At 47.1% G+C, this 26,633-nt stretch overlaps 1 protein-coding gene across 1 annotated transcript in view; it reads left to right on the forward strand.

The window, feature by feature from the left end:
• LOC147112920 (uncharacterized) overlaps positions 1-26,633 on the forward strand; it is a 74,412-nt gene that overhangs the window by 21,519 nt on the left and 26,260 nt on the right. The window contains exons 2-4 of the mRNA XM_085996250.1: positions 861-1,153; positions 15,329-15,384; positions 16,900-17,032. Of these exons, the coding sequence (XP_085852376.1) occupies positions 861-1,153; positions 15,329-15,384; positions 16,900-17,032 (482 nt within the window). The remainder of the gene's footprint in view (positions 1-860; positions 1,154-15,328; positions 15,385-16,899; positions 17,033-26,633) is intronic.

Raw genomic sequence — 26,633 nt, forward strand, 5'->3', positions numbered from 1 at the left:
ACCTGTCCAAATCATACTGGAGTTTCTCTACATCCTCCTCACAGCACACACGCCCACCCAGCTTTGTGTCATCTGCAAACTTGGAAATATTACATCTAGTTCCCTCGTCTAGATCATTAATATATATTGTGAATAGCTGGGGTTCTAGGACCAATCCCTGCAGTACCCCACTAGTCACTGCCTGCCACTCGGAAAAAGACCCGTTTATTCCAACTCTTTGCTTCCTGTCTGCCAACCAGTTCTCTATCCAAGTCAGTACCTTACCCCCAATCCCATGTGCCTTAACTTTACACGCTAATCTCTTATGCGGGACCTTCTCGAAAGCCTTCTGAAAGTCCAAATACACCACATCCACTGGTTCTCCCTTATCTACTCTACCAGTTACATCCTCAAAAAATTCCAGTAGATTAGTCAAGCACGATTTACCTTTTGTAAATCCATGTTGACTTTGTCCGATCCTGTCACTGTTTTCCAAGTGCTCTGCTATTACAGCGCTCCGGCAGGGCTCTTGCTGACTGTTAGCACCATGATTTGCCGAGTAAAGTTATGACGTGATGAGTCAAGGCTCTGGGGCAGACCAATTTCACAAAAGGGTCCTACAACAAGCATGTGACCCTTAGTTAAATGTTATAATGAGGCTTTTAAATGCCTCCAGCATGTGCCCTGGACACTTACTGAGCAGCTCGATCCAACATGAGAGGTGGTGGACTTTTGGCGTGGAATGAGTGCGCACACGTCACCCGCCACATTGGACTCTTCCGCATCCATTTTACGCCTGTAAAACAGGCGCAGCATGATAGTATTGCTAGGCCAGCCTCTCTAAGTGTTCACTAATTTGATTTGGTTGATTTATTTACCAGGTAGCCATCAAAGTGATTGACAAGAAAAAAGCGAAGCAGGACACTTACGTACAGAAGAACATGAAGAGAGAGCCCCGCATCCACCAAATGATCAAACACCCAAACATTGTGCAACTGTTTGAAACACTGGAGACGGAGAACTCCTACTACATGGCAATGGAACTGTGCCAGGGAGGAGACCTGATGGACAGAATCTGCGAGAAGAATAAGCTAGAAGAAAGGGAAGTGAGAAAATACACCAGGCAGATCTTGTCAGCAGTGGAGCATCTCCATCGTCACGCGATAGTACACAGGTAGAAACAGAATCGTATCCTGTCCATCCCCAGGGTCAGCTACTGCTCTTCATGTACCAGTCTGTTGTCACAGTTATCCAGTCAGCCTCAGGTCTGGAGCTATTTGTCATGTCCCAAACTTTAAACAACTGTTTGCCGATTCCGGGCTGCCGAAGGGAAATTTGGGTGCGTGCTGTGAACGAGCAATTTAAATGGTCATAAAATCACCCACAACACACTCCGGAATTTCCAATGAGTACTGCCAGTAGTGCAGAATTGGAAAATAATCCTTACCGTGTTCAATTTATGACACTTGTCGTAAGTTTTTGATGGATTTTTTCCTGTGCAAATCAATATGCGACACATTAATGGTGGGAATGAAACATCCACTCATTTCAGGCACCGTGTTGGTATAAATGACTCCAACATCATAGAGCACAGACCAGCTGTAAAGTCAAGCTGCTTTCTACTCTGTCCCAATAAAAAGGGGAAGATCTTTTCTAGTACTTTGCGCACCAATGTTTTAAACCTGTTCTTTATTGAAGGGTTTGCACAAATATACGAACTAGAAAATGAGCAAAAGCTAACTAACAGCTTCGAAAAGCTAACACAGTCCACAAATGCAAACAACTCAGAATGACCCTGATTTTAAGCCTTTGACGTGTGGAAACAATTAATTACGTGGGCTTTGTAACTTAAGTTACAAACCCATCTTTCGGATGAGGCGTTAAACTGAGGCCCCATCTGCCCTCTCAGGTGGACATAAAGATTCCATGGCACGATTGTGATGAAGAGCAGGGGAGTTCTCCCCAGTGTCCTGGCCAACATTTATCCCTCAACCAACATCACAAGAGAAACAGATGATCTGGTTGTTCTCACATTGTTGTTTGTGGGAGCTTGCTGTGCACAAATTAGCTGCCATGTTTCCTATATTATAGCAGTGACTACATTTCAAACGTATACCATTGAGTCTAAAGTGCTTTGGGACATCCTGAGGTCATGAAAAGCTCTATATAAATACAAGTCTTTCTTTTTATGAGCCTTTGACGTGTTATGCTGATAGAGTCAGATGAGGAAATAAGGAACAAGGCTCGAGTGGAGCATAAACGCCGGCATAGACTGGTTGTGCCGAATGGTCTGTTCCTGTGCTGTATATTCTATGTAATCCTATGTGGTAAAAAGTAATTACGTGGGCTTTGCAACTGAAGCTGTAGGTGCTGTAGGGGGGCATCTTTTACCTGGTTTATGGTAATTTACCTGGTCAGCAGCTTTGGCTGCACTCTGACCAATTTAAACAGCGGTTTCGAATCGCTAAACCCCACCTTCCAGTTCTGACTGGAGGAGCTTAAAGATAATGATATAATTAAAATGGACAAATGATCTGGATGTGAGAAAATCAACTTTTATTAAACTAAAGAAACTATACCACATGAACACAGTAATTACAGTAAACTACTTAACAGGGGAGGAAAGACGGCAAAAAATGAGGGATAAATGGCTACAATGTAAGTCTTACAATCTTAGCAATTTCCCCTAAATTACCACCCCCTAACTCCTTACTAGGTTGCCTTGCTGAGGAGTCAGAAACCTGCTCACCTGCGGTCCAAGGAAATAAGAGAGAGAGAGATAGCTTCTCAGAGCTATCTTTATATCCTGCGAGCTCCTGCTGTTTGGCGCTGAAAGGGTCTGTGTGCAAATTCGCACCGAAAAGTTCGAATACACAAGAGAAAGGCCATGATTGGCTGACTCAAACGAGCTTGGAGTGGTTTGAATGTGTCTTTGTTCTGGGGCCGAAATGTTCCCGCCCACATCTGGAGTTTCTGGGCTAACAAAAGGGAGTAATGGGTGATTCAAAAACCCATTCATTCTAAACTGTTCCCTATCAAAGTCCTTTCCGTAGTTTTGGTGTGTCTCATTGTGTGTAAGGGGCTTTGAATGGGTTGGATTACTAGGTAAACAGAAGCCCTTTGTCCTGCGGTCAGTCTCAAGTGGTTTAATCCCTTATGTCAACATCCTGCAGTTTCTTGTAAACAAACATTGCCTCTGTAGGGAAGGGAAACTCCCTGGTTTTGATTGAAAGAATCTGACTGCCACTGCTTGATCCTCCCACTTTCACAGACATCTACGAGCTGCTTTCCAAGCCCCATTGTCTCTGCCATGCTTTTCTGATGCCCATTTTTTAAACCCCTTTGCAATTACCAAACTCCAGGGAACAATTTTATTAATAAAATGTACGGTCTTAAAGTGTGCGAATTTTTCCACGAAGTTCCTCAATTCCGGTGTTGTCCACACGCCGCAACGCAGCCTTTTGCGGTTCTGGGCACATTTTAAAACATTGTCCAGCCCAGAGGCAATTTAAAGTCACGCACAGTCTCCATCCACGATGTAGATTAATACCTCCAGTATCTTCGGGGCTGAGGGGATTTTTTGCAAACCCCTACATTCCCCCCTTTGGATACTTCCAACTTGCTTGTAGTATCCACTTGAAGAAGTGAGCAAAATGTTCTGACCCCTGACAAACAACCATCCCCTGTATTTACCTAATAGCTACCTACCACTGACCCCCGACCCATCTATTCCCCTCAAATTTGAGAAAAAACTGTGGTACGGTAGGTATCAACTGATACTTCAATTTACAATAAGGGGTCTCATACCCCTGCATCACTTGTTACATTATAACATATTACAAAATTTTGCAATCTTGGTTATACAATGTAATCACAATGATCCCAAGCATGGAGAGGGTCCTACACCTCTGCTCAGCTTGGAGTTGTCACAAAATGATCCCAAGCATGGAGAGGGTCCTATGCCTCTGCTCAGCTTGGAGCTGTAACAAAATACAAAAAAAAATCTGGTTTAACAACATGCTTAAATAAACCCCGACCATCACGTGCCAATGATGGGTCACGAAATTCGAGTGGGTAATTGCTCCTCCCACCCGGGCAGTAAATGTTCCTTCCACCCCCCCTTGAATGGTCTTAAACCTTTTAAAAACAGAAGAATGGATTTTACAGAACTGTCTGCTCCACCAGCCCCGAGCCGTTCTGTAGAAAATATAGGGACAGAGTGATCTCCTGCAAGAATTTCGATTGCCTAGATGGGTCGGAGAGGAATTTCCCAGATTTTTTTCTCCCAAATTGGCCATTGGGTCTTTATCTGGTTTTTCGCCTCTCCTGGGAGATCACATGGGTTCAGGTGGATGCAGAGTGATAGAAGATTTGAGGTTAGGATCAGATCAGCCATGATCTTATTGAATGGTGGAGCAGGCTTGAGGGGCCGATTGGCCTACTCCTGCTCCTATTTCTTATGTTCTTATGTTCTTATGTACCCCTCCTGTTTCATGGACCGAGACCAGAGAGTATGGGATCGTGACTCCCAGTCCCTTCCCCTCCCATCTTCCCTCGACTGGCTGGAGAGAATGATGGGTGCCTGTGTGGCGGCTCTCCCTGGCCCCACACTCAAACTTGAATCCCAGATCCGGCCACCCACTCATCCTCCCCAGCCACACTTACACTCTAACTTTTCCCATGGGCCCCGGGTGATTTCCTCCCTTCCCTGAACGCACCCACGTGACTCTTGGGTCTCCCCCTCCCTTTTACAATCTTTCCCGGGCCATCACCACCCACTCCCGGGGAACGCGTCCCTATCTGACAAGGCGCCCGCACTTCCCCACCATGACTCCTCAATAGCGAGGTCTCCCGCAAGTGAAATTTGGCCAGGATAGTGCTGGGTTGGGGGCCATGCCGCACCCAGCTGGGGCCGTCTCTTCCGCGTGGGAGGAGTAGGCAAGTTCCTCTGGACCCTATCCGATTTCTCCCGAAGGTTGCTGCGGGGTCTCCTCTTGGATTTGTCCAGTGGCGAGGTGATCCCCAACCTTCTGTTTCATCATATCTTCATTCGATGCCCAGCTCGGGCTGGGCAACCAGGGCTGCTTCTTCATCCACTCTCCTGCAAAAACTTAAAAGGACATGCAGCCAGGTCTCTCACTGACCTGCTGCCTTAGGTGGAGACATGGTCGGGTCCCTCGACCTTGGACCAAAACACAGGCATTTGGCACACTTGTAAACTTAAACTTTAAACTACAAAATGTTAATTCTAAACTTAAAATTCGCCTTAAAATCACGCTATGTTCAAAATGATAATCAAACCAAAGCTAGAATACAAATACCGCCCATCTCTGGACGGCCAGGCTAATCTCTGGCAATGTCGCAGATTACTGCTACCTGCAGCGAAGCTGGACTGACTCCTGCTTCCGGTCCCTTGCAGCTTATGGCTGCTGATTGGGGACCCCTGTGTTCTGTTTCCTCCCGGGCTCGGGAGATTGCTCTCTGTGGCAGGTACTCTGGTGACCATCTTTTCTTGGGCTTGCAGACCCGCTGAGACCTTCTGAGGGGCATCTCTGTGGGGGAAACTTTGGCTGGCGGACCCTGAGCTTGGGTCACAGCCCTAGCTGGCTGGGAACCTTCTCCCCCTGATGCAAACAGCCCGGACTGTTTAATATACCTGGCAGCCTGCCGGTACTCTGGGTTTGTCTCCTTTTCCCGACCCACTCCTGTACTGGGGGCAGGTATTCCCTCACCACCCGCTGCTGATGACTGAAAATCTTCCTCTCCAGGTCCAAAACCTGGTACCAGCTCCTTCCCTATGTCCCCTGCAAGAGGGATTGCTATCCCTGCCTCCCCAGGGTCCCACATCATGGGGGGGACCACTCTAGAAGCGGGCTGGGAAGCGTGTTCCTTTAAGCAGGCAACTGCGCCTGCGCGAATCTCCTCCCCGGAGTCCCTCGGCAGAGGCTGTGAAGCCTCTGTCTTCAAGCAGGTGACTGCGCCTGCGCAAACCTCCTCCCCGGAGTCCCTCAGCAGAGGCTGTGAAGCCTCTGTCTTCAAGCAGGCGACTGCGCCTGCGCAGGGAAACCGAAGAGGAGCCGCTGTGGTCCCGCAGGCAACTGCGCCTGCGTGAACAATTTCTTCACAGGGCTGGGGAACCGCTACACTATCACAGGCAACCGCGCCTGCACGTTCAATTTGATTGAAAAGGGTAGGAAGAACCACTGGGTCTTCCAAGCAGGCTACTGCAGCTGCGTGTATAGACTTAGAAGCAGGGACCCTTAAACGGCTGACTGCGCCTGCGCGCATGGCCTCACAGTGAGAAGGAGCCGCTGGGGGTTCCAAGTTCACGACTGCGCCTGCACGAACCCGGTGTTGAGAAACCTCTCCCCTCAAGTGCGCGACTGCGCCTGCACGGGAAAACTGAAATGGAGCCGCTGGGGGTACGGGCTGGGGAACCACGTCTGTGCGAGCAGTCTCTGTGAATGGACTTGCAGCAGCCTGCAGATTTCTAATCTCAGGTTGCTGTTACTCTGTTTCTGAGCCACATAACATGTTCAAATTTAAACTTTGGCCAAAACTTAGGTCCCACTGGGGCAGGGAAGTGTCCCAATTTGTGGGCTGGACAGCTTTTCCCTGGAAACAAGCCACAGCACCTGTATTTACAGGCTGTGAACTTGAACTTGTCTTGTCAGATTTATACAATTTTCCTGATTTTCCCTGTGTACCATCCCTGCCTGTAATCGCTGCCACTGGCCCAGACTCATATGGGTCCCAGAAAGTGCCTGCACGTGCACCCTCCTTGGCCAGCCTATCGGCCAGTCATTGTGGGGAGGCAGAGGTGGGCGAGGGGGCTGCAGCACCACTGATGGCTGCTACCTTTCCCTGATTGGCCCTGAGGAAAGATTTTATCAACTCCAGGATGGAGTCGACTGTATCGGGAGGAGTTTCTGTCTCTGCCTTCTGAGTTGGGGCTACAGGGGTCCTAGCTTTATTATCCCTCCCAGGCTTTTTACAATCCTTGCGCCAGTGGCCATCCTCTCCGCACCTGTAACAAGTGATCTTGTTCTGGGAGGGACGGCTCCCCTCCTGGCGCCACTCTTTCTTATATTGAGCCCCAGGTTTAACCTCGTGGACTTTACCCTTTTGCTGGGGGGTCTCACTATTCCTCCCGTTCCTATATGCTACCGTGAGCTGCCGGATTACAGTTTCTTCGGTTACTAGGGGGTCTCGGTGGTCAAACCAAGTATCAGCTTTTACTTTTATCTGGGGTAGGCAATTGGACACCAAGCAACGAAGCCATTGGGTCCGCTGCCTCTCGTTCAGGTGTGCCCTATTTTGTCCCCCTGTACACGCGCTGTTGTAGACTGGCCACAGCCTGTCTGCAAATGCCTGTGGGGTCTCCCCTTCCTTCTGCAGGGTTTTCCCTACGCGATCGAACGGATTGCTGTCGTTCGCACCCATGGCTTCCAGTATTTCCTCCTTCAGGTCCTCAAAACCATTCTGCCCTCTCTTAGCCTCATCTGAAGGTAAGCATGCAGGTGCAGCAGGCGGTTAAGAAGGCAAATGGTATGTTGGCCTTCGTAGCAAGAGGGTTCGAGTACAGGAACAAGGATGTCTTGCTACAGTTGTACAGGGCCTTGGTGAGACCGCACCTTGAGTATTGTGTGCAGTTTTGGTCACCTTACCTGAGGAAGGACGTTCTTGCCATGGAGGGAGTGCAGCGAAGATTCACCAGGCTGATACCTGCGATGGCAGGAATGACGGTCTGATAGAGCTTGCTATCCACAGAGAAAAGCAACATTTTGGCTTTCTCTTCATCATCACAGCCGTTAACACCGGCTGCCTGTTCTACTTGTTGGAAGTGCATTGAGGGGTCTCACTTTTCAGAGAGCATGGGAATATGTTTCACCAGGCCTCTGAGCTGTTGGGTATCATAGGGTACCAGATAGGTATGCTGAACAGCTCCTGGGTTATTATCGCTCACGGGCGGACCGTACCTCCATTGTCGGAGGGGTTACACTGGTCCTGGTCCCCGCCTGCCTAGCGGGACCTGCTGGCGTTCTCCTACCACCCCATTGTCCACCCCTTCTTGCTGCCAGAGCTCCTCAAAACCCGGAGCTGTGAAACATAGAAACATAGAAGATAGGAGCAGGAATAGGCCATTCGGCCCTTCGAGCCTGCTCCGCCATTCAATGAGATCATGGCTGATCATCCAATTTCAGTACCCTGTCCCTGCCTTCTCCCCATATCCCTTGATCCCTTTAGCCTCAAGAAACATATCCAACTCTTTCTTGAATATATTTAACGAACTGGCCTCTACCGCCCTCTGTGGCAGAGAATTCCACAGGTTCACCACTCTCTGGGTGAAGAAATTCCTCCTCATTTCAGTCCTAAATGGCTTACCCCTTATCCTTAGACTATGACCCCTGGTTCTGGACTCCCCGGCCATCAGAAACATCCTTCCTGCATCTAGTCTGTCCAGACCTGACAGAATTTTATAGGTTTCGATGAGATCCCCTCTCAATCTTCTAAACTCCAGTGAGTATAAGCCCAATCGACACAATCTCTCCTCATACGTCATTCCTGCCATCGCAGGTATCAGCCTGGTGAATCTTCGCTGCACTCCCTCCATGGCAAGAACGTCCTTCCTCAGGTAAGGTGACCAAAACTGCACACAATACTCAAGGTGCGGTCTCACCAAGGCCCTGTACAACTGTAGCAAGACATCCTTGTTCCTGTACTCGAACCCTCTTGCTACGAAGGCCAACATACCATTTGCCTTCTTAACCGCCTGCTGCACCTGCATGCTTACCTTCAGCAACTGGTGCACAATAACACCCAGGTCTCTTTGCACTTCCCCTTCTCTCAATCTATTGCCATTCAAATAATAATCTACCTTCCTGTTTTTGCCACCAAAGTGGATAACCTCACATTTATCCACATTATAGTGCATTTGCCATGTTTCTGCCCAATCACCCAACCTGTCCAAATCGTACTGGAGTTTCACAACATCCTCCTCACAGCTTACCCTCCCACCCAGCTTTGTGTCGTCTGCAAATTTGGAGATATTACATCCAATTCCCTCGTCTAGATCATTAATATATATTGTGAACAGCTGGGGTCCTAGGACCGATCCTTGCGGTACCCCACTAGTCACTGCCTCCCACTCGGAAAACGACCCGTTTATTCCAACTCTTTGCTTTCTGTCTGCCAACCAGTTCTCTATCCAAGTCAATACCTTGCCCCCAATCCCATGTGCCTTAATTTTGCATGCTAATCTCTTATGTGGGACCTTATCAAAAGCCTTCTGAAAGTCCAAATATACCACATCCACTGGTTCTCCCTTATCTATTTTACCAGTTACATCCTCAAAAAATCCCAGTAGATTAGTCAAGCATGATTTACCTTTTGTGGGCTGCTGTCTTGGGATCTCTAATTCCCTAGCCAACCTTTCCCTGGGTTTTGCCTGTGGGGCAGTTTGATTTAGGCTGCTGGTAAAATCCGGCTGACCTGCCTTTGGGCCGATCAGGTAAATCATCCCTCTTGCTCCTTTTAAAGCCATGTTAAGGCTTTCTATCTCTGCCCTACAGGGGCCATGATCTGCTTCACTAAACCTTTAGTCGCAGGCCAGCTTATAAGCTGCTGTAACTTCTGAGATGAGGCGGACATTCTCTTCCCGCAGTCTCATCTCACTATCTCTGGCCTCAGTGGCTTCCTGCACAAGGTGCTCTATCTCTGCCTGGTATTTTTCCAACTCTGACTCCCGATTCTTGGTCTCTGTCACCTACTCCTGCTTCCTCATCTCACCCTTCTTAACCCAGCCACCTATGCTATAATAGGTCAGCTTACACGCTGCCGCTAACATCTGCAGGGCTACCCACAGACTGAAAACAAGAGAAACAAGAGCCGATGCTTTCTCCAGATCCAGACCACTCATCATATCAAGAACTGCCTCCAGTCCTGCCGCGGTCGCCAATTTGTAGGGGGCATCTTTTACCTGGTTTACGGTAATTTACCTGGTCAGCAGCTTTGGCTGCACTCTGACCAATTTGAACAGCGGTTTTGAATCGCTAAACCCCACCTTCCAGTTCTGACTGGAGGAACTTATAATTAATGATATAATTAAAACGGACGAATGATCTGGATGTGAGAAAATCAACTTTTATTAAACTAAAGAAACTATACCACATGAACACAGTAATTACAGTAAACTACTTAACAGGGGAGGAAAGACGGCAAAAAACGAGGGATAAATGGCTATAATGTAAGTCTTACAATCTTAGCAATTTCCCCTAAATTACCACCCCCTAACTCCTTACTAGGTTGCCTTGCTGAGGAGTCAGAAACCTGCTCACCTGCGGTCCAAGGAAATAAGAGAGAGAGAGATAGCTTCTCGGAGCTATCTTTATATCCTGCGAGCTCCTGCTGTTTGGCGCTGAAAGGGTCTGTGTGCAAATTCGCGCTGAAAAGTTCGAATACACAAGAGAAAGGCCATGATTGGCTGACTCAAATGGGCTTGGAGTGGTTTGAATGTGTCTTCATTCTGGGACCAAGATGTTCCTGCCCACATCTGGAGTTTCTGGGCTAACAAAAGGGAGTAATGGGTGATTCAAAAACCCATTCATCCTATACTGTTCCCTATCAAAGTCCTTTCCGTAGTTTTGGTGTGTCTCATTGTGTGTAAGGGGCTTTGAATGGGTTGGATTACTAGGTAAACAGAAGCCCTTTGTCCTGCGGTCAGTCTCAAGTGGTTTAATCCCTTATGTCAACATCCTGCAGTTTCTTGTAAACAAACATTGCCTCTGTAGGGAAGGGAAACTCCCTGGTTTTGATTGACAGAATCTGACTGCCACTGCTTGATCCTCCCACTTTCATAAACATCTACGAGATGCTTTCCAAGCCCCATTGTCTCTGCCATGCTTTTCTGATGCCCATTTCTTAAACCCCTTTGCAATTACCAAACTCCAGGGAACAATTTTATTAATAAAATGTACGGTCTTAAAGTGTGCAAATTTTTCCACGAAGTTCCTCGATTTTGGTGTTGTCCACCCGCCGCAACGCAGCCTTTCGCGGTTCTGGGCACGTTTTAAAACATTGTCCAACCCAGAGGCAATTTAAAGTCACGCACTGTCTCCGTCCACGATGTAGATTAATACCTCCAGTATCTTCGGGGCTGAGGGGATTTTTTGCGAACCCCTACAGTGCGCACAACTTTTCTTCGCTTTTACTGGAGCAAAAACATGAGTGCATGAAAACCTGAAAGGGAAAATACAAATGTGGAAGGCAGAAAATGTATTTTCTCGAGAGACTCTAGGGGTGTTGCCCCCTCTGCAATATAATAATGTTGATACAGTGAGCTAGATATTCCATGACAGTCTCCTGATTCCCACTGTCATTTCTGTGGGGAACCAGCAAAACTCCCAGAAAAGATGATGCAAATGTCTGTCTAAACCGTTTCTCTGCCCATGTCCCATCAAAATTACAAGGAGAGATGGGAAGAGCCCCCAGGGAATTTCAGAGCAGTTATTTGATGTGTTTTCCAACATTTTGTGATTTGCAATAAACATGGCCATTACACTTTTCTCATCCATTAAGATATTTGCTCAATGTTATTGAAAACTGCTCTGTATTTGGCATCTGGAGATGAATTACTTTGCTTTGTAGTTTCAAACTTTTTATCAGCAGCAACAAACAATATAACAATGAAAGAAGTGTTTTTAATTCATTTCTTTAAAAAAAGAAAATGCCTAGAGGCAAATAAGGGATCTGAACTCTTTCTCATTGATCATGGCACCAATCCAGGCAGGGTTGTAGGCAACAGTAGAAATTGGTATGCATTACACACATTTTTAGGGTATAAAATGGGTTTAAAGCATACCAATTTAGCAGTGAGACAGCCTGTGCCTAATGTGGGCAGGTGATGGTCCCACTGCTAAATTATTGGGGATCATTGTTCAGGCATCCTGGGTGGATGCCTAAATCAGGCTTTAGGCCCCTTAAGTATGTCTTCATGCCTGTTGAAGAACCGCTCTACATAATTTGTTACTTAGGATTTTTTAATGGCCCCCACAGCTGCCAACTAAAAGTATGTTTTAAAAAATTTTTTAAACTTTTATCATGGAGCCAGGAAGAGCAGGAGTGCTTCCCCTTGATTCCACAGGATCAATCCCCACCCCCCCCCATAGCTCCCTTCAATCCCCCCTCCCGGACCTTACCTCAGGGTCAGTGCCAGTGGCCTGAAATTCATTTTTCTCATGGGGCATGCCACCTGTTGATGCTCACCCCGAAGATGCTCTCGAAAACGGGCCCAGCCTAATGTCAGCCCCGACAAATAAACTCCTTCTAAATGTGCTCCCCTGACACATGCACTAACTTGTTTCGCATTTCTGTGGTGGGAGGGCGGTTGGGGACATGGCACCATGGAAAATGTTAATGTTTTACAATAAATTGATGCATTCTGTTTAATTTTAAGCACTTTTATATTTCATTAATAGATCTCCCACATCCAACTACCCCGCCCCCACCCACTGCTGTCCCCATGATGCCAGTTAAAGGGATGGTTCTTTGTACATTCATGTCTTTGCCCCTTGGTTTAGCCTCCATGATTGGCAGCAGCCTGAGCGACTCAAGTGTAGAGATCAATAATTATCTTATTAACATAACTTTGCGATGTTGCACATGTTACTGTTTGAATAGCTTTGATATTCTAATGCATCATTCACTGCGTTGAGATGCAGTGGCAGAGGGTGGTTTATTTATTAATCAGTCATCAAGATCACGGAGCTTGTTCACGTTGAGAGCAGGTTCTGAAACAAGCCAATAAACCAGTTCAAATTTTTCAACAGATGATAGCCGTTTCTATTGCCGCATTGTTAACCAATCATAGAAGGCAGTGACTAAACCAATCATCATAATTTTATTTATGGTGGAAATCAGTCATTACATTTTCTCATTCCATGTACACACCAGGTGTCAGGAAAGTCCAGAATTACATCTATTGGCAAATGACATGTAAACCCTGGAACCTCAAAAACTAAGCAAAAAAATGTCAATTGCATATAAACAATCTGGAACAGACTGAAGACAAAACTAGTCAACAAAGACGCTGTAAAAATTGACTTCATATGAATAGGATCAGTTCAAGTACCACATACAGACTTATTCGGAAAATAGAAGCACATGGTATTAAAGGGATGGTGGTAACTTGGGTACGGAATTGGCTATGGGATAGGAGGCAGTGACTAGTGGTGAATGGATGTTTTTCTGACTGGAGGGAAGTATGCAGTGGGGTTCCCCAGGGTTCAGTATTAGGACCATTGCTTTTCTTGTTATATATAGATGACCTGGACTTGGGTATTGGGAGTACAATGTCAAAGTTTGCAGATGATACAAGACTTTGCAACATAGTAAATACCTGTAGTAGCAAACTTCAGCAGAACATAGACAGACTGGTGAAATGGGCAGACACATGGCAGATGCCATTTAATGTGGATAAGTGTGAAGTGATGAACTTTTGGAGGAACAACATGGAGAGGCAGTATAATATAAACGGTACTATTTTGATGGGGGTGCAAGAGCAGAGGGACCTGGGGCTGCATATTCACAAATCTTTGAAGGTGGCAGGGCAAGTTAACGATGCAGATAAGAAAGCGTATGGGATACTTCACACAGGGGATTGTTAAGTCCTGGAATGCATTACCTGAAAGGGTGGTGGAATCAGATTCCACAGGAACTTTCAAAAGGCAATTGGACATGTACTTGAAGAGGACTAATCTGCAGGGTTATGGGGAAAAAGCTGTGGTGGGCCTAAATTGGACAGCTCTTGCCAAGAGCCGGCACAGCCACGATGGACCAAATGACCTCCTTCTGTGCTGTAAGATTCTATAATTCTAAGTAGATAATCATCCTGCACCTGACCTCCAGTCCAAAACTTTCAACACCCTCCCAACAAATAGCAGCAGGGAGAAAATTTGTTTTTTATCAGTAGGTTTTCGTTGCTTCTACTTGCAATCACATTGATTAGTATAACTTCAACACCCGATTTCATCTCGACTTTCTGTTGTCTTCAGGAATGTGTGCAATAGTATTGTGGTTATAGTGCTGGACAGAAACCCAGAGGTTGAGAGTTTAAATCCCACCACGGCAAATTGTGAGATTTAATTGAATACATTTTTGGCCAGTACCAGAAAAATGACCTGGAAAACTGTTAGAAGTTGTAAAAAAAGCAACTGGTTCACTAATGTCCTCCAGGGAAGGAAACTTGCCCACCCCTACCCAGTCCAGTCCACATGATGTAGTTGACTCTACATGCATTTTGAAGTGGCCTAGCAAGCCATTCAGTTGAACATACAAACAATCACTTCAAGAAGAAGGCTCACCGTTACCTTCTCAGGGCAGCTACAGGTGGAAATAAATGATGCCTCTATTTTGAGTGAAAGGAGGTATACAGGCCTGTGTGGCTTATATGGAATTCCAGGCTTGGGTCTGATCCTTGGAGACTTGGCTTCAGGCCTGATCAGCCCTTGAACAAGTGAGCTGGTAAGCCATTCAAATTTATAAGCAAGGCTGTGACTGCCATGACCAACCCGTGCCACTTCTCAGGCACTCCTGCTCTGGTGGGCGTCCAAGGTGTGTCTGTAGTGGCACAGGCTCCCTGCAGCCATATGTAAATAAGGGAACCTCTTATTGATCTCAGAGACAATGGCAGGGTCAGCGGTGGAAGTTCCCTGTGTGAAGATCCCAACACAAGGCAGGATTGACTACCCACGAATATTTAAGTCCAAGGTTCCCCGTCAGAAGGAGTGTGGCCGAGAGATGGGTCTCCCAGGCCGAGTGTTCCCTTGGTCCAGGCCTGGGCTTCATCGGTCAGTGAATGAAGCCCACCTGAGCCTGGGACTCAGTCTGGATACTCTTTCCTGGTTCCCTTATGAAAGGGGCCAATTTTACTCTTCTATATCAGGGGCACCAGCACCCTCCAGAGCAGCTTTCCAGTACCGCCTGTTCTGGCTCCTCCACAATGGTGGGTTTCATGAAATGTTCCCATAGTCCCCCAGGCATTTGCCAGGAAAATTCAGATAAGTGAACATAGGAACAGGAGGAGGTCATTTAGCCCCTCAAGCCTGAGCCTGAGCCTTCTCCTGAGCCTGAAAAGTTCAGCAGGGTTCCAAGTGGGCTCATCCTGACACTTACACCAGGATTGTAGACCCACACATGTTTGGGCTCCTTATTTGCAACTCAGAAGAATCAAGAGAGGAACATTCAGAGGAGCATTGAAGAGCAGCTCAATCAAGCTCAGTTTAAATTTAAAATAAATGTCAGATTGAATGATGGCATTTAAATAAATCATGTTTGCTGTTGTTTTCTCAAGGGACCTGAAAATAGAAAACTTCCTCCTTGATGAAAATAATAACATCAAAATTGTCGGTAAGTGTAACACAATATAAATTAATCATTAGAAACTTGTGGTACCGAATGTGCTACTGGAGTTAGAAATCAGTCGCTACCCATTTAAAAGAAACCGGTTACAACCACCATTAAAATAGCAGGGAAAGAAATTCAATTCGAACACAATAAGGTTAATTCTGATTTTGGCCGATAGTGTAAAACGTGCGATTTCAACTCCCGATTGACTTCAATAGAAATGAAAATCGGGAGAGGTGTTTAACGGATGGCTGAGCCAATATTGCCCGTTTTACATTGGGCCGGACTTTCAGACCCCCTTCCGATCTGTCAAGAATCCTCTTGACAAATCATCCACCTGCCCGGGCGGGAGATGGGCCTCCGCAGGCAGAGAGTTCCGCTTTCTGCACAACCTCCGCCCGCTGAAAACTTTAAAAAATCTTACGCCTGGTAAAAGCTGGCATAAGGCCGGCTTTTACCAGCATAAGAGTTTAAAAAATAATAATAATTTTCAATCATTTATAATTTAAACATACTTTTAAAAAAGGTAAGTTTATTTTAGCCCCGTAAAAAACTTTAAATATTTTTTTCAAAAAATAAAATTTTTGTTTAAAATATTTAAGTTAATGTAATTTTAAATAATTTTAAATACGTGATTTTTTTAAAATTCATTTAATGTTTAACTGTTTTTAAGTGATCCCCATTCATTCTTTTGACAGATCTACGTGGAGAGACCTGTTAAAAGTGTGCAGGGGGATTCCCTTCTTTGATAGGTTCCCCATGGCCCACATGATCCCAGGGACGCTTGCGAACCGCATGCGCCCCTGGGATACCTGGGGCTCTGCACATTTCATCGAGCAGAGGCCCAGGAGCAGGTACGTTCGTAGATTTTTTCCGATCAGAGGCATCCGCCTGTAGAAAGCCTCCGATCGAAAAATCCGGCCCAATATTGTCAGAAGACAAAGTGATCCTCATTGAGTATTCAGAGTCTAATTTAAAGGCTTCTCAATTCTTGCAGTAGACTGTTGCCGTATTTGAGTACGCTCAATAAGATAACGCAACCACTTTATACAAATTTATTCAAAAAATGAACCGAAGTTTAACAAAAATGGTGGAAAGGTGAAATTAATTGGAGTTTGTTCAAAAGGGGTGCTAATGGGGAAAATTTCTTCATAGTAATCAAATTAATGAAAGTCATATTACTGTTCATAGGCTAGTCAGGAGTTAACTGGTGGTTGCTAAAAAAAATTTTGCAAGACTACTACTGGTTCACTCTTTTCAATCTCCCACCTAAAATGAGTCCTTGCATGCTGCAAATCAGAAAGTGGAGCACATTTCTTGTAATTTTCCGATGTGGAGGATGCCTGGTAACTATGGAGCCAAACCTCAGCAAGAAATTCAAACCCTCAAGAGAGTAGAGGGAACAAAATTGACAGAAGTTAATGAATAATAAAGGGTGCACACTTGTGCACCTATTTCTTGAACTCTTAGGTCATTTATTTTGTATTCATTATCTGTTGTGTTTTCTCCTTGATGCAGATTTTGGATTGAGTAATACCCTGAAGAATGACAGCCAGGAGTTGTTGAATACACAGTGCGGGAGTCCAGCCTATGCTGCCCCAGAGCTCCTGGCCCATAAGAAATACGGTCCCAAGGTGGATGTCTGGTCAATGTAGGTACTGAGTTAGGAACAACAGATGAGAATTAAATCTATCTCTTTGTGGTATCTTGAGCTGGCCATAGATGGAGACAGACACAGGTTAACTCCGTAACATGGTTTAATCAACACTTGCACATAAAAGCTTCTGCCATGAGGCAGAAACAGCAAAGAGTACAACCAGTACAGATCAGACTTAACTCAGGAGAGCAATTGCCACAGCACCACCTGGTGGATCAGGTTACACATAACCTCCCAGGTTACTACACTCCTCCCCCCTTAAGATTGCCGTATGCAATTCTTAAACAATAACCCTTACTAGGTACTACGTTTTAACTAACCAGTATGCTCTAACCATGGTTAACCCCTGACTAATTTAACAGGTTTGTATAAGTCTTTCTGGTTGCTTGCGAATCCTTTGTGAACATCTTAATTCCACTTGCGGTGGATTCTCAGATTCATTCGCACTTGAGATTGGAGTAGTCTCTGATGTTGGTTTTACTCTGTCCCGCTGTGGCCTGGCAGTACCAGTGTCCACTGGCACCTTATAAGTCGTGCTGGGTCCTGGAACAGCCTCCTCTACTGCCCTTTGTTCCATCTGAGGCAGTTCCCCCTGCTGCCGGCTGAAAAACTGATCCACATGCCGACAAACCCCTCGACCATCCCCTAGTAACACGGAGTACAACACAGATCCTGTAATGTCCTGGATTAGTCCTGGTATCCATTTAGGTCCATAACCGAAGTTCCGGGTGTACACAGAGTCCCCTATGGCGAAATGGCGAGCTTTAGTATGTTTGTCATGGTACGCGTTTTGGTTTGTTTGTTTTGTCTCAACCTTGCTTTTGAGATCTGGGTGTATCAGGTCTAACGTGCACCGCAACTTTCTCCCCATCATCAACTCAGCCGGAGAAAGCCCCGTGGTAGCTTGGGGTGTTATACGATAACTAAACAAGGCTCTATTGAGCTTGGTCTCCAGGGTGTCACCTGAGCTCTTCCTCATGAGCTCCTTAAAAGTCTGCACGGCTCGCTTGGCTAACCCATTTGAGGCTGGGTGATATGGAGCCGAGGTGACATGTGTGATTCCATTCCTTACCATGAATTCCTTGCTCCCTTCACTAACAAAACACTGTGCATTGTCGGATACAATCATTTCTGGAATACCATGCGTGCTGAAGCTGTTCCTGAGACAATTCAGTGTGGCATCAGTCGTTGCAGAGCTCACTGGATAAACGTCGATCCACTTTGAGTGAGCGTCAACCAGCACCAAAAACATTTTGCCCATAAAAGGTCCCGCATAGTCTATGTGAATTCTCCTCCAGGGTTTGCTGGGCCACTCCCAGGGATGGAGTGGTGCCCCGGCAGGTGCTTTCCTCTGTTCCTGACATATAGTGCATGACTTTACCTTTGACTCAATTTCAGCATCCAAGTTAGGCCACCACAGGTAGCTCCTAGCCAGTCCTTTCATTCTAGTCATTCCTGGGTGCGATTGATGCAACTGTTCCATCAAAGTAGAGCGTCCCCGCTCTGGGACTATGATGCGTGCTCCACATAGCACACATCGATCTTGGACACTAAGCTCGTGCTGTCTCTGTCTGTACGGCGCGAACTCCGGTCCCTCACGGTGATCTGGCCAGCCTTTCAACACATACTCACGGACCCTTGACAGAACGGGGTCCTTGGCTGTCCAGCCCTGGATTTGCACTGAAGTCATCAGGGGACTGACCTCCTGATCCAGCATCAGGACGTGCTCCTCAGGGGAAGTACTGCGAGGAGATTTTGAGAGGGGCAGGCGGCTGAGAGCATCCGCGTTCCCGTTTTCCTTGCCGGCTCTGTACGTGATCACATATTCATAGGCTCTTAGTATTACTGCCCATCTCATTATTCTCTGTGATGCCATTTGAGGCACCGCTTTCATCTCATTCAGTAAGCTAATAAGAGGCTTGTGGTCAGTACTGATTACAAACTTCCTCCCATATATGTACTTATGGAACTTCTTTACTCCAAATATAATGGCCAACCCCTCTTTATCAAGCTGTGAATAGTTCTTTTCCGCAGCTGTGAGCATGCGTGAAACAAACCCGATGGGCCTTTCCGCTCCATCTGGCATGCGGTGGGCCAACACTGCCCCCACTCCATAGGGTGATGCGTCGCAGGGCATTATCAGCTCCTTCTTCTCGTCATAATGCACTAACACCCTGCTGGACTGAAGTAGCTCCTTTGACTGCTGAAACGCTTTCGCTTGCTCTGGCCCCCAACGCCATGGCTCCTCCTTTCTCAGCAGTTTGTGCAGGGGTGCCAGCAGCATCGATAAGTTTGGAAGAAACCGGTATGGCAGGAACGGTAGGCTCCGTGGCACCTTTTGACAGCAAGTCGCAGTCTTGGGAGGAGTATATTGCAATACTGAGCCATTTCTTTATGGCAAACGAGGTGGACAGTGCTGAAAAGAAAAGGGCCATTTTACTGAGTTGTGTGGGAGCGCAAACCTATACATGGATGAGGAATCTGCTGAGCCCGGAGCGGCCAGGAGAAAAATCTTTTGACGAGTTGGTGAGTCTACTAAAGAATCATTTCAATCCGAAACCTAGTGAAATAGTACAGAGATGGAAATTCAATTCGAGGATTAGGTGGCCGGAAGAAAGCGTTACTGAGTATGTGGAGGAGCTTCGGAAGCTCGCACAGGACTGTAATTTTGGAAATATGCTCACAGTCATGTTAAGGGACAGACTAGTATGCGGAGTTAACGACGACAGTATACAGCAAAGGTTGCTGTCAGAAGAAGGATTAACATTTGAGACGGCACTTAAAAAAGCACAAGCCATGGAGATGGCTAACAAGGACATTAAGGACTTAAACAGTATGAGCAAGGAGAAAAAGAGTACAACCAGTACAGATCAGACTTAACTCAGGAGCGCAATTGCCACAGCACCACCTGGTGGATCAGGTTACACATAACCTCCCAGGTTACTACACTCTTGGATTAGGATGTCTACATAGATCCCCACTGATGCAAATTGATGGAATTTAAATATCTCGCTGTCCAAAGAAATTTTGTTCTGATTTAGGATCTCTTCTCTTTACAGATGCTGACTAAAATTGTGCACAAAGAGATTTAACGCAAATGGATTAATCCCACGCTATAAATTGGAAACACAAAATTACAGATAAAAACAGAAAATGACAGAAATACCCAGCAATTCAGGCAGTATCTGTGGAGAGAGAAACAGAGTTAACGTTTCAGGTCGATGACCTTTCTCTGATGAAAGGGCGTCGACCTGAAAAGAATTTTAACCTGACTTGACGGGTGGGAAACCCACGGGATCGAGTGGAATGCTGGTTTTACAGCCCACCCAATATTACTCTGCCTTGGCTTCAATGGAGAGTAAAACCAGGTGAGTCGTAAAACCAGAGTTCCGCCCGATCCCATCAGTTTCCCGACGGGCGGAATAGGTTAAAATGACCCCGGTTAACTCTGTTTCTCTCTCCACAGATCCTGCCTGACCTGGCCAAGTGCTTCCATCACTTGGTGGGCACTGGAAACGTTAACTCTGTTTATCTCTCCACAGATGCTGCCTGACCTGCTGAGTATTTCCAGCATTTTCTGTTTTTATTTGCTTCCATCACTTTCTGTTTTTGTTTCAGATTTCCAATATCCGCAGTATTTTGCTTTTGTTTTATCACAAAATTACAAGCCTAGTTTCAAAACGATTACAAATCCAGCTACGGTATTTTTTATTAAAGGGGTATTGTCGCTGCTTTAGAGGATTCAGACGGCGTGAAACAGACGCAAGAAAATGCTGTGAAATTTCTGCTGATCAGTTTGATTTCACAGGTCCTTCACGTTACAGTTGACATTGTACATCTGATCTTCACCAACTCTGTCTGAAAAATACATTGCGTAGGTAAGCAAAGTGGAAAAGTATTTCACCTCCTGGGTGAAAGGAGCAGTGGCCAAACTTATCCAAGAAAGGGTAGAATCCCTGGGATTCAACTTCCTACCAAACCTGTTCCAGCAAACTAATCTGTCGCAGGCTGACATGCCTTGTTTTAAAAACCAAAAATAAATGGCATTCTTCAGTTTATGCAAAATATACTCATAGTATTCATATTTTTTCTCAAATTTCCAGTTATAATTGATGGCAATGAATCATATGGCGGAGATTTAAAAGACGATAAAGGTGATAGTCTGAATGCTATAAAGTAAGATGAGACTTTGAAGTTAATTTGCTTTTCCTGATCACTCGACTGCTTTACCCCCTACAAAGAAACAAAAATGACTCATGGATTTTATTTGTAAAGGCACGTTGACTGCAGACTTGCAGTGGCCTTAAAGGAAAAGTGCCCTCTGCAGTCTCTCAGAAACCTAAACATTATACAGGTAGACTATCCTTTATCCGAAAACCTCGGGACCAGCCGTGTTTCGGTTTTCGGAAAATTTCGGATTTCAGAAGGTATTTTATAAGACTGGGAAATTTGTCGGGGGTGGGGGTCGGCGGGGGGTCGGGGTCGGCGGGGGGGGTCGGCGGGGGGTCAGGGGTGGAGGTCGGCGGGGGTCGGGGGTGGGGGTCGGCGGGGGGGTCGGCGGGGGGTTGGGGGTGGGGGTCGGCGTCGGCGGGGGGTCGGGGGCGGGGGTCGGCGTCAGCGGGGGGGTTGGCGGGGGGTCGGAGGCGGGGGGCGGCGTCGGTGGGGGGGGTCGGCGGGGGTCGGCGTCAGCGGGGGGTCGGCGGGGGGTTGGGGGCGGGGGGCGGCGTCGTGCGCACGACTTACGCTGAACGAAAAAACTTTCGGTTTTTAGAGGTTTTCGGTTTTCGGAAGTTCGGATAAAGGATAGTCTACCTGTACAGTGAAACTTGTTATACTTACCAGTTTCTCCCCATTTGAAAGCGAGTTAGAGGCAGGCTGGGAGTGGACATTTTCCTGCAGAACTCCTCTCGTGATATTTAAGAAGAACATAAGAAATAGGAGCAGGAGTCGGCCATACGGCCCCTCGAGCCTGCTCCGCCATTCAATAAGATCATGGCTGATCTTATACATCAACTCCACCTTCCTGCACAATCCCCATATCCCTTGATTCCCTTCGTGGCCAAAAATCTATTGCTCTCAGTCTTGAATATACTCAACGACTGAGCCTCCACAGCCCTCTGGGGTAGAGAATTCCAAAGATCCACCCACAACCCTCTCAGTGGAGAAATTTCTACTCATCTCTGACCTAAATGGCTAACCCCTTATCCTGAGACTATGGGCTCGATTTTGCCAGGCTCCAAGAGGCGGGATAGGCCCTTAAGGCCCTTAACAACCAGTTAAGTGCCTCTATAATCCCATTTTGTGAGGCCTTTCTGATTTTACCACTTTCCCCACGTCCTGCGCGTCTCCTCTGGAACACGCCAGTGAATCCTGGTGGCCTCACAAGTGGATTGCTTACTAACAGCAGCAGCTCCACCATTAAAAAGGAATTTTCAGCAATCATCATTTGCAGGGAGGACTCGTAAAAATCAACATTTCACTGTGCAGTACACACGTCTGCTGCATATATGACAAATAAAATTGAATTGAATTGAATTGAGGTGGCCGAACTTTGTTGTCTCAGGTCTGGGGGAACTTTTAGCAGGCCTACTCAGTGTTGTGGAAGTTTGGAGCCTGACACCCATCTCCAATGTGACCTCCTGGGAAACCCCTCTCGCCACCTTGACTGAGCGCTTCCTCAACTGAGGCATATACCAGAAGCATGGGAACCATTTATTCCCTTTCCTCCTGGACATCAGATTCGAACGAAGACCAGCTGTGGCAGCAGCAGAACCATGAACAACAGCACCACCAACAGCAGCAGCAACAACAGGAGTGCCAAGCTGCTGCTCACTCACCTGAAGCTGCACAGGCCAGAAGGCGCCAGTGCACAACCACATTGCTGCCCGGAATGCAAGGGACGCACTCATCTTAGCCAGATTTGCTTAGCCTGCACAATCAAACAATTTTGTCTCGCACCTTCTTATCAGACCATCGACAATGGCCAAGAACCTGCAGATTCCTATCACTCTGAACACCATACTGACAATTGCAAGTTGCCCTAAGCCCTCAATGTGGAAGTCCCAGTAGCAAAATGACACACGCCAAAACTGCAGCAGTTTGCAATCAGAATTTATTATGATAATAAGCAACTGATGGCTTTTCAAAATTAAACACAACATTACACCCAAGTTACTACGGTATCCAGCCTTACCATGGAGGTAGCCAGCCTTACCATGGAGGTAGTCATCGTTTCCAAGGAGGTTGCCATGCTTTCCATGCTGATGCGTTCATGCGCCACCGCCTCCACAAAGGCTCTGCTCATGTTCGCGATGGACTCCTCCATTCGCTCCACACTCGCAGCGACCCTGGAGACAAAACCTGCCAGAGACTCCTGCACCTGATCCTGGAGTTCCAGCACCGCTCTCCTTCTGGATGGACCCGGAGGCACAGGGTCGACATGCAGTGGAGCCAAGCTGGGAGCGTCCTCTCCACTGCGACGAGGACTCTCCACTGCTGTTCCTGTCTCCACCATCTGCTGATGCTCACTTGTGAGCTGTGATACACCAGGTAACAACTCTACTCTATGTCCCGAAGGTCCCACCGAGGTGTGAGTGTCTGCGCTGGTGATGTGTGCGCTGAATTCTGCTGACGCAGCACCCTTAGAGGTTGTAGCTTCCTCTGAGGAGTCTGGAAGCTCAGGCTCTTCCTCCTGGACAGTGGGGATGGGGGCTCTCGATGGTCCTGTGGGGGAGTAAAGGAAAGAGTTAGAGATGTGAGGTAAAGGTTGCATGCACATTGAATTGTGCAGATGATCATAAGTCAATCTGTTAGAGCATCAGAATCATCATCAGTCACTCATGCAATGTCAATGAGAGAGATGCCAAACTATTCTGTCACCAGCTTGCTGTGATGCGCCCGCCTGTCCGTCCCCCACTTGGGAATCCTCCTCGATCCCAGCAATTTCCAGGGCCGCCTCCTCCGAGGTGGTGAGCTGGGCTACTGAGGGTGGCCCTCCTCCTGTCCTTGCTCGTTCCCTCTTATTGTGGGCTCTCTTTTCCTGCAATGAGGGACACAAGTGGAGTTTGTGTGAGAATGAAGGAGTGTAGAGAATCCATAGCATAGATGCTTAGAAGGAGACAAAGGGCCCTCGCTGTGTGTTGTAAGTTGTTGTCATTGCGTCACAGTGATAGGGAGTGTGAGGGCTGCATGGTGGAATAGTTAAGTGAATGTGACCATAGAGAGAGAAGGAATGGGTCAGGGTGCAGGGATGTCAGTGTCAAGTGGGATGTGGAGGAAGAGGTTGGCAAAGCAGTGTGCTGGTGAGGAGAGGCGATGGGTATGAGATTGAGGGTGATGAGAAAGTCATACTTACTTTTCCTGTGCAGAGAAGGTCATGAAACATCTTCCTGCACTGCAGCCAGGTTCTGCGGCACATAGAGATGGCATTGACCTCCTGGGCCACTTGCAGCCACACAGCTTTAGTCTGTTGTGGTGGCTTTTTTCTCCCTGAGGAAAAGAGCACCTCCTTATTAGATCTTGCTCCCTGCACCAGAGCTTGGAGGGAGGGCTCATCAAAGCGAGGTGCACACTTTTGCTTGCTGGTGGACATGGTCGGTAAATGAAGTCCTTCATACAATGTCCAAAGCGTTTCCAGTCTCCAGAAGAAGCAAGGCTGCTTGCAGGCCTTAAACCCAGCAGCACTGATGACGTCATCGGAGGTGATTTCAGGATGGAAAGACTAATTGGGCCAGGGGTTCCCACACGCTGGAAATCAAGTGCCTAATTAGGGGAAAATCGCACTTTTTTCCCACTTCACATCGGAGTCGGGGTCCTGACATGAAAACCACCTGACACGCCCCAGCCCAACCCCAATGGCAAAATCGAGCCCTATGACCCCTAGTTCTAGACTCTCCAGCCAGGGGAAATAACCTCTCAGCCTCTACCCTGTCAAGCCCTCTAAGAATTTTATATGTTTCAAGGAGATCACCTCTCATTCTTCCAAACTCCAAAGAATATAGGCGCATTTTAATCATTTCTTAGTTCTGCTTCAGTGGCTAGGCCTGTCATTTGGATCGAGACTCGTTTTAAAATGTAAAATATTTTGATATATGCCATGCTTTTAAAAGTAAGCACAGCTCCCTGGGCTAGATGTGCCTCCCGTTCACAATCAATGGACAGAAAGCCCACAGAGATAATCACTTGACTTTACACTCCCGGCAGGGAGCCTTATCTGACAGTAATATATACCAAACATTCAGGCATGACTTACACATGATTTTCCAACTGTAGTGTCCCCCCAAATTTCCAATGTTCACTGTCACCAGGTGAAACACCCTGCCAGTAGCACAAAGTCAAATAATTACTCCTCATGATCTCACATTAGGGGAAGTCAAACACAAGGGGGGAAATTTTGCCAGCCCTGGGGAGGCGGGTTTGGAGGCGGGACTGCCGGAAAAATGGCAGAATCTGGGAGCGGGTACCCATCCCGCCCCCAGCCCACCTGCGTGCCATCTTCACAGGAGGCGGGTACCCGACCCACGCCGGGTCCCGTCTCCTCGAGGCAGGAAGGAGATTAGTGCCAATTAACTGCCTGTTAACAGGTAGTTAACAGGCAGTTTTTTTGAGAATCCCCATTTTGAGCCCTGAAGTGTGGGTTTCCCGACGGCTCCGAACCTCACCAGGGTCAGCGAGGCGGGCCGTCGGTCTGCGGGGGTCAGAGGAGCCGAGATGTCTGGTGTGCAGGTGAGTGTAAATGTGGAGAGGTAAGTGTGTGAGGTGAGTGTAAAGTGCTTCAATAACTTTTACAGGAAACTCTTTTTTATCCAGCACCGACGGGACCAGCGTGGTGCCGGTTGATCAAAAAGTCCGGATTATAGAGAGGTATACTTACTAAGGTACGAGAGCCCCATACAAGGCCACAGATCCAGGCATCCCTGTTGCGTGGCAACAGGTGCAGGAAACCTGGTTACACAGCCACAGATCCAGGCATCATTGTTGCATGGCAACAGGTGCAGGAACCCCGGTTACACGGCCACAGATCCAGGAACCCCGGTTACACAGCCACTAATATGAAGTAAAACTTACCTGAACCTACTCCTGAATTTTGCCGGTTAAGAGAGATTTCTGGTTATTTAGGTGCCGGTAAAAAGAGAGTTTCCTGTACTTACCTTTACTTCTTCCTGCAGGCTTCCTCCCTTCAGGTCTCAGGAGTCCCTCAGCTCATCGGCACAGAAAGCAGAATGGCCGCTGAACTTATTAAAAGCTGCAGCCTCTGCTTTCTGCTCAGGAGAGCTCTCTAACTGAGTCTGAGTGGAAGGACTCAACTTAGAAGACAGATTGTCAGTGTTTAACAGCTTCACAGAGCCGTCAAACGCTGACATTTCATCTGTCAAAAGCTCTTGACAGATGAAACGTCACTCGCTGACGTCACCTGTAACCGGCTTTCCCTTAATTGGCCTGCTAAGCCCGCTGGGCAGACTTAACAAGGTCATAGGGCTAGATTTTCAGTTGCTTGCGCCAGCAGTTAGCGCCTTAAGAGAAGTGATTTTCGGGCGCTATGCGTGTAGCGCCTGGGCGCAGCGCAGTTTGCGCCCCGCCCTAAATTAAGTTGCCC

Source organism: Somniosus microcephalus, chromosome 9 (genome assembly GCF_052327205.1).
Source record: "Somniosus microcephalus isolate GS21.2 chromosome 9, FLI_Smic_1.0, whole genome shotgun sequence".
In the NCBI taxonomy this organism is placed as follows: domain Eukaryota; kingdom Metazoa; phylum Chordata; class Chondrichthyes; order Squaliformes; family Somniosidae; genus Somniosus; species Somniosus microcephalus.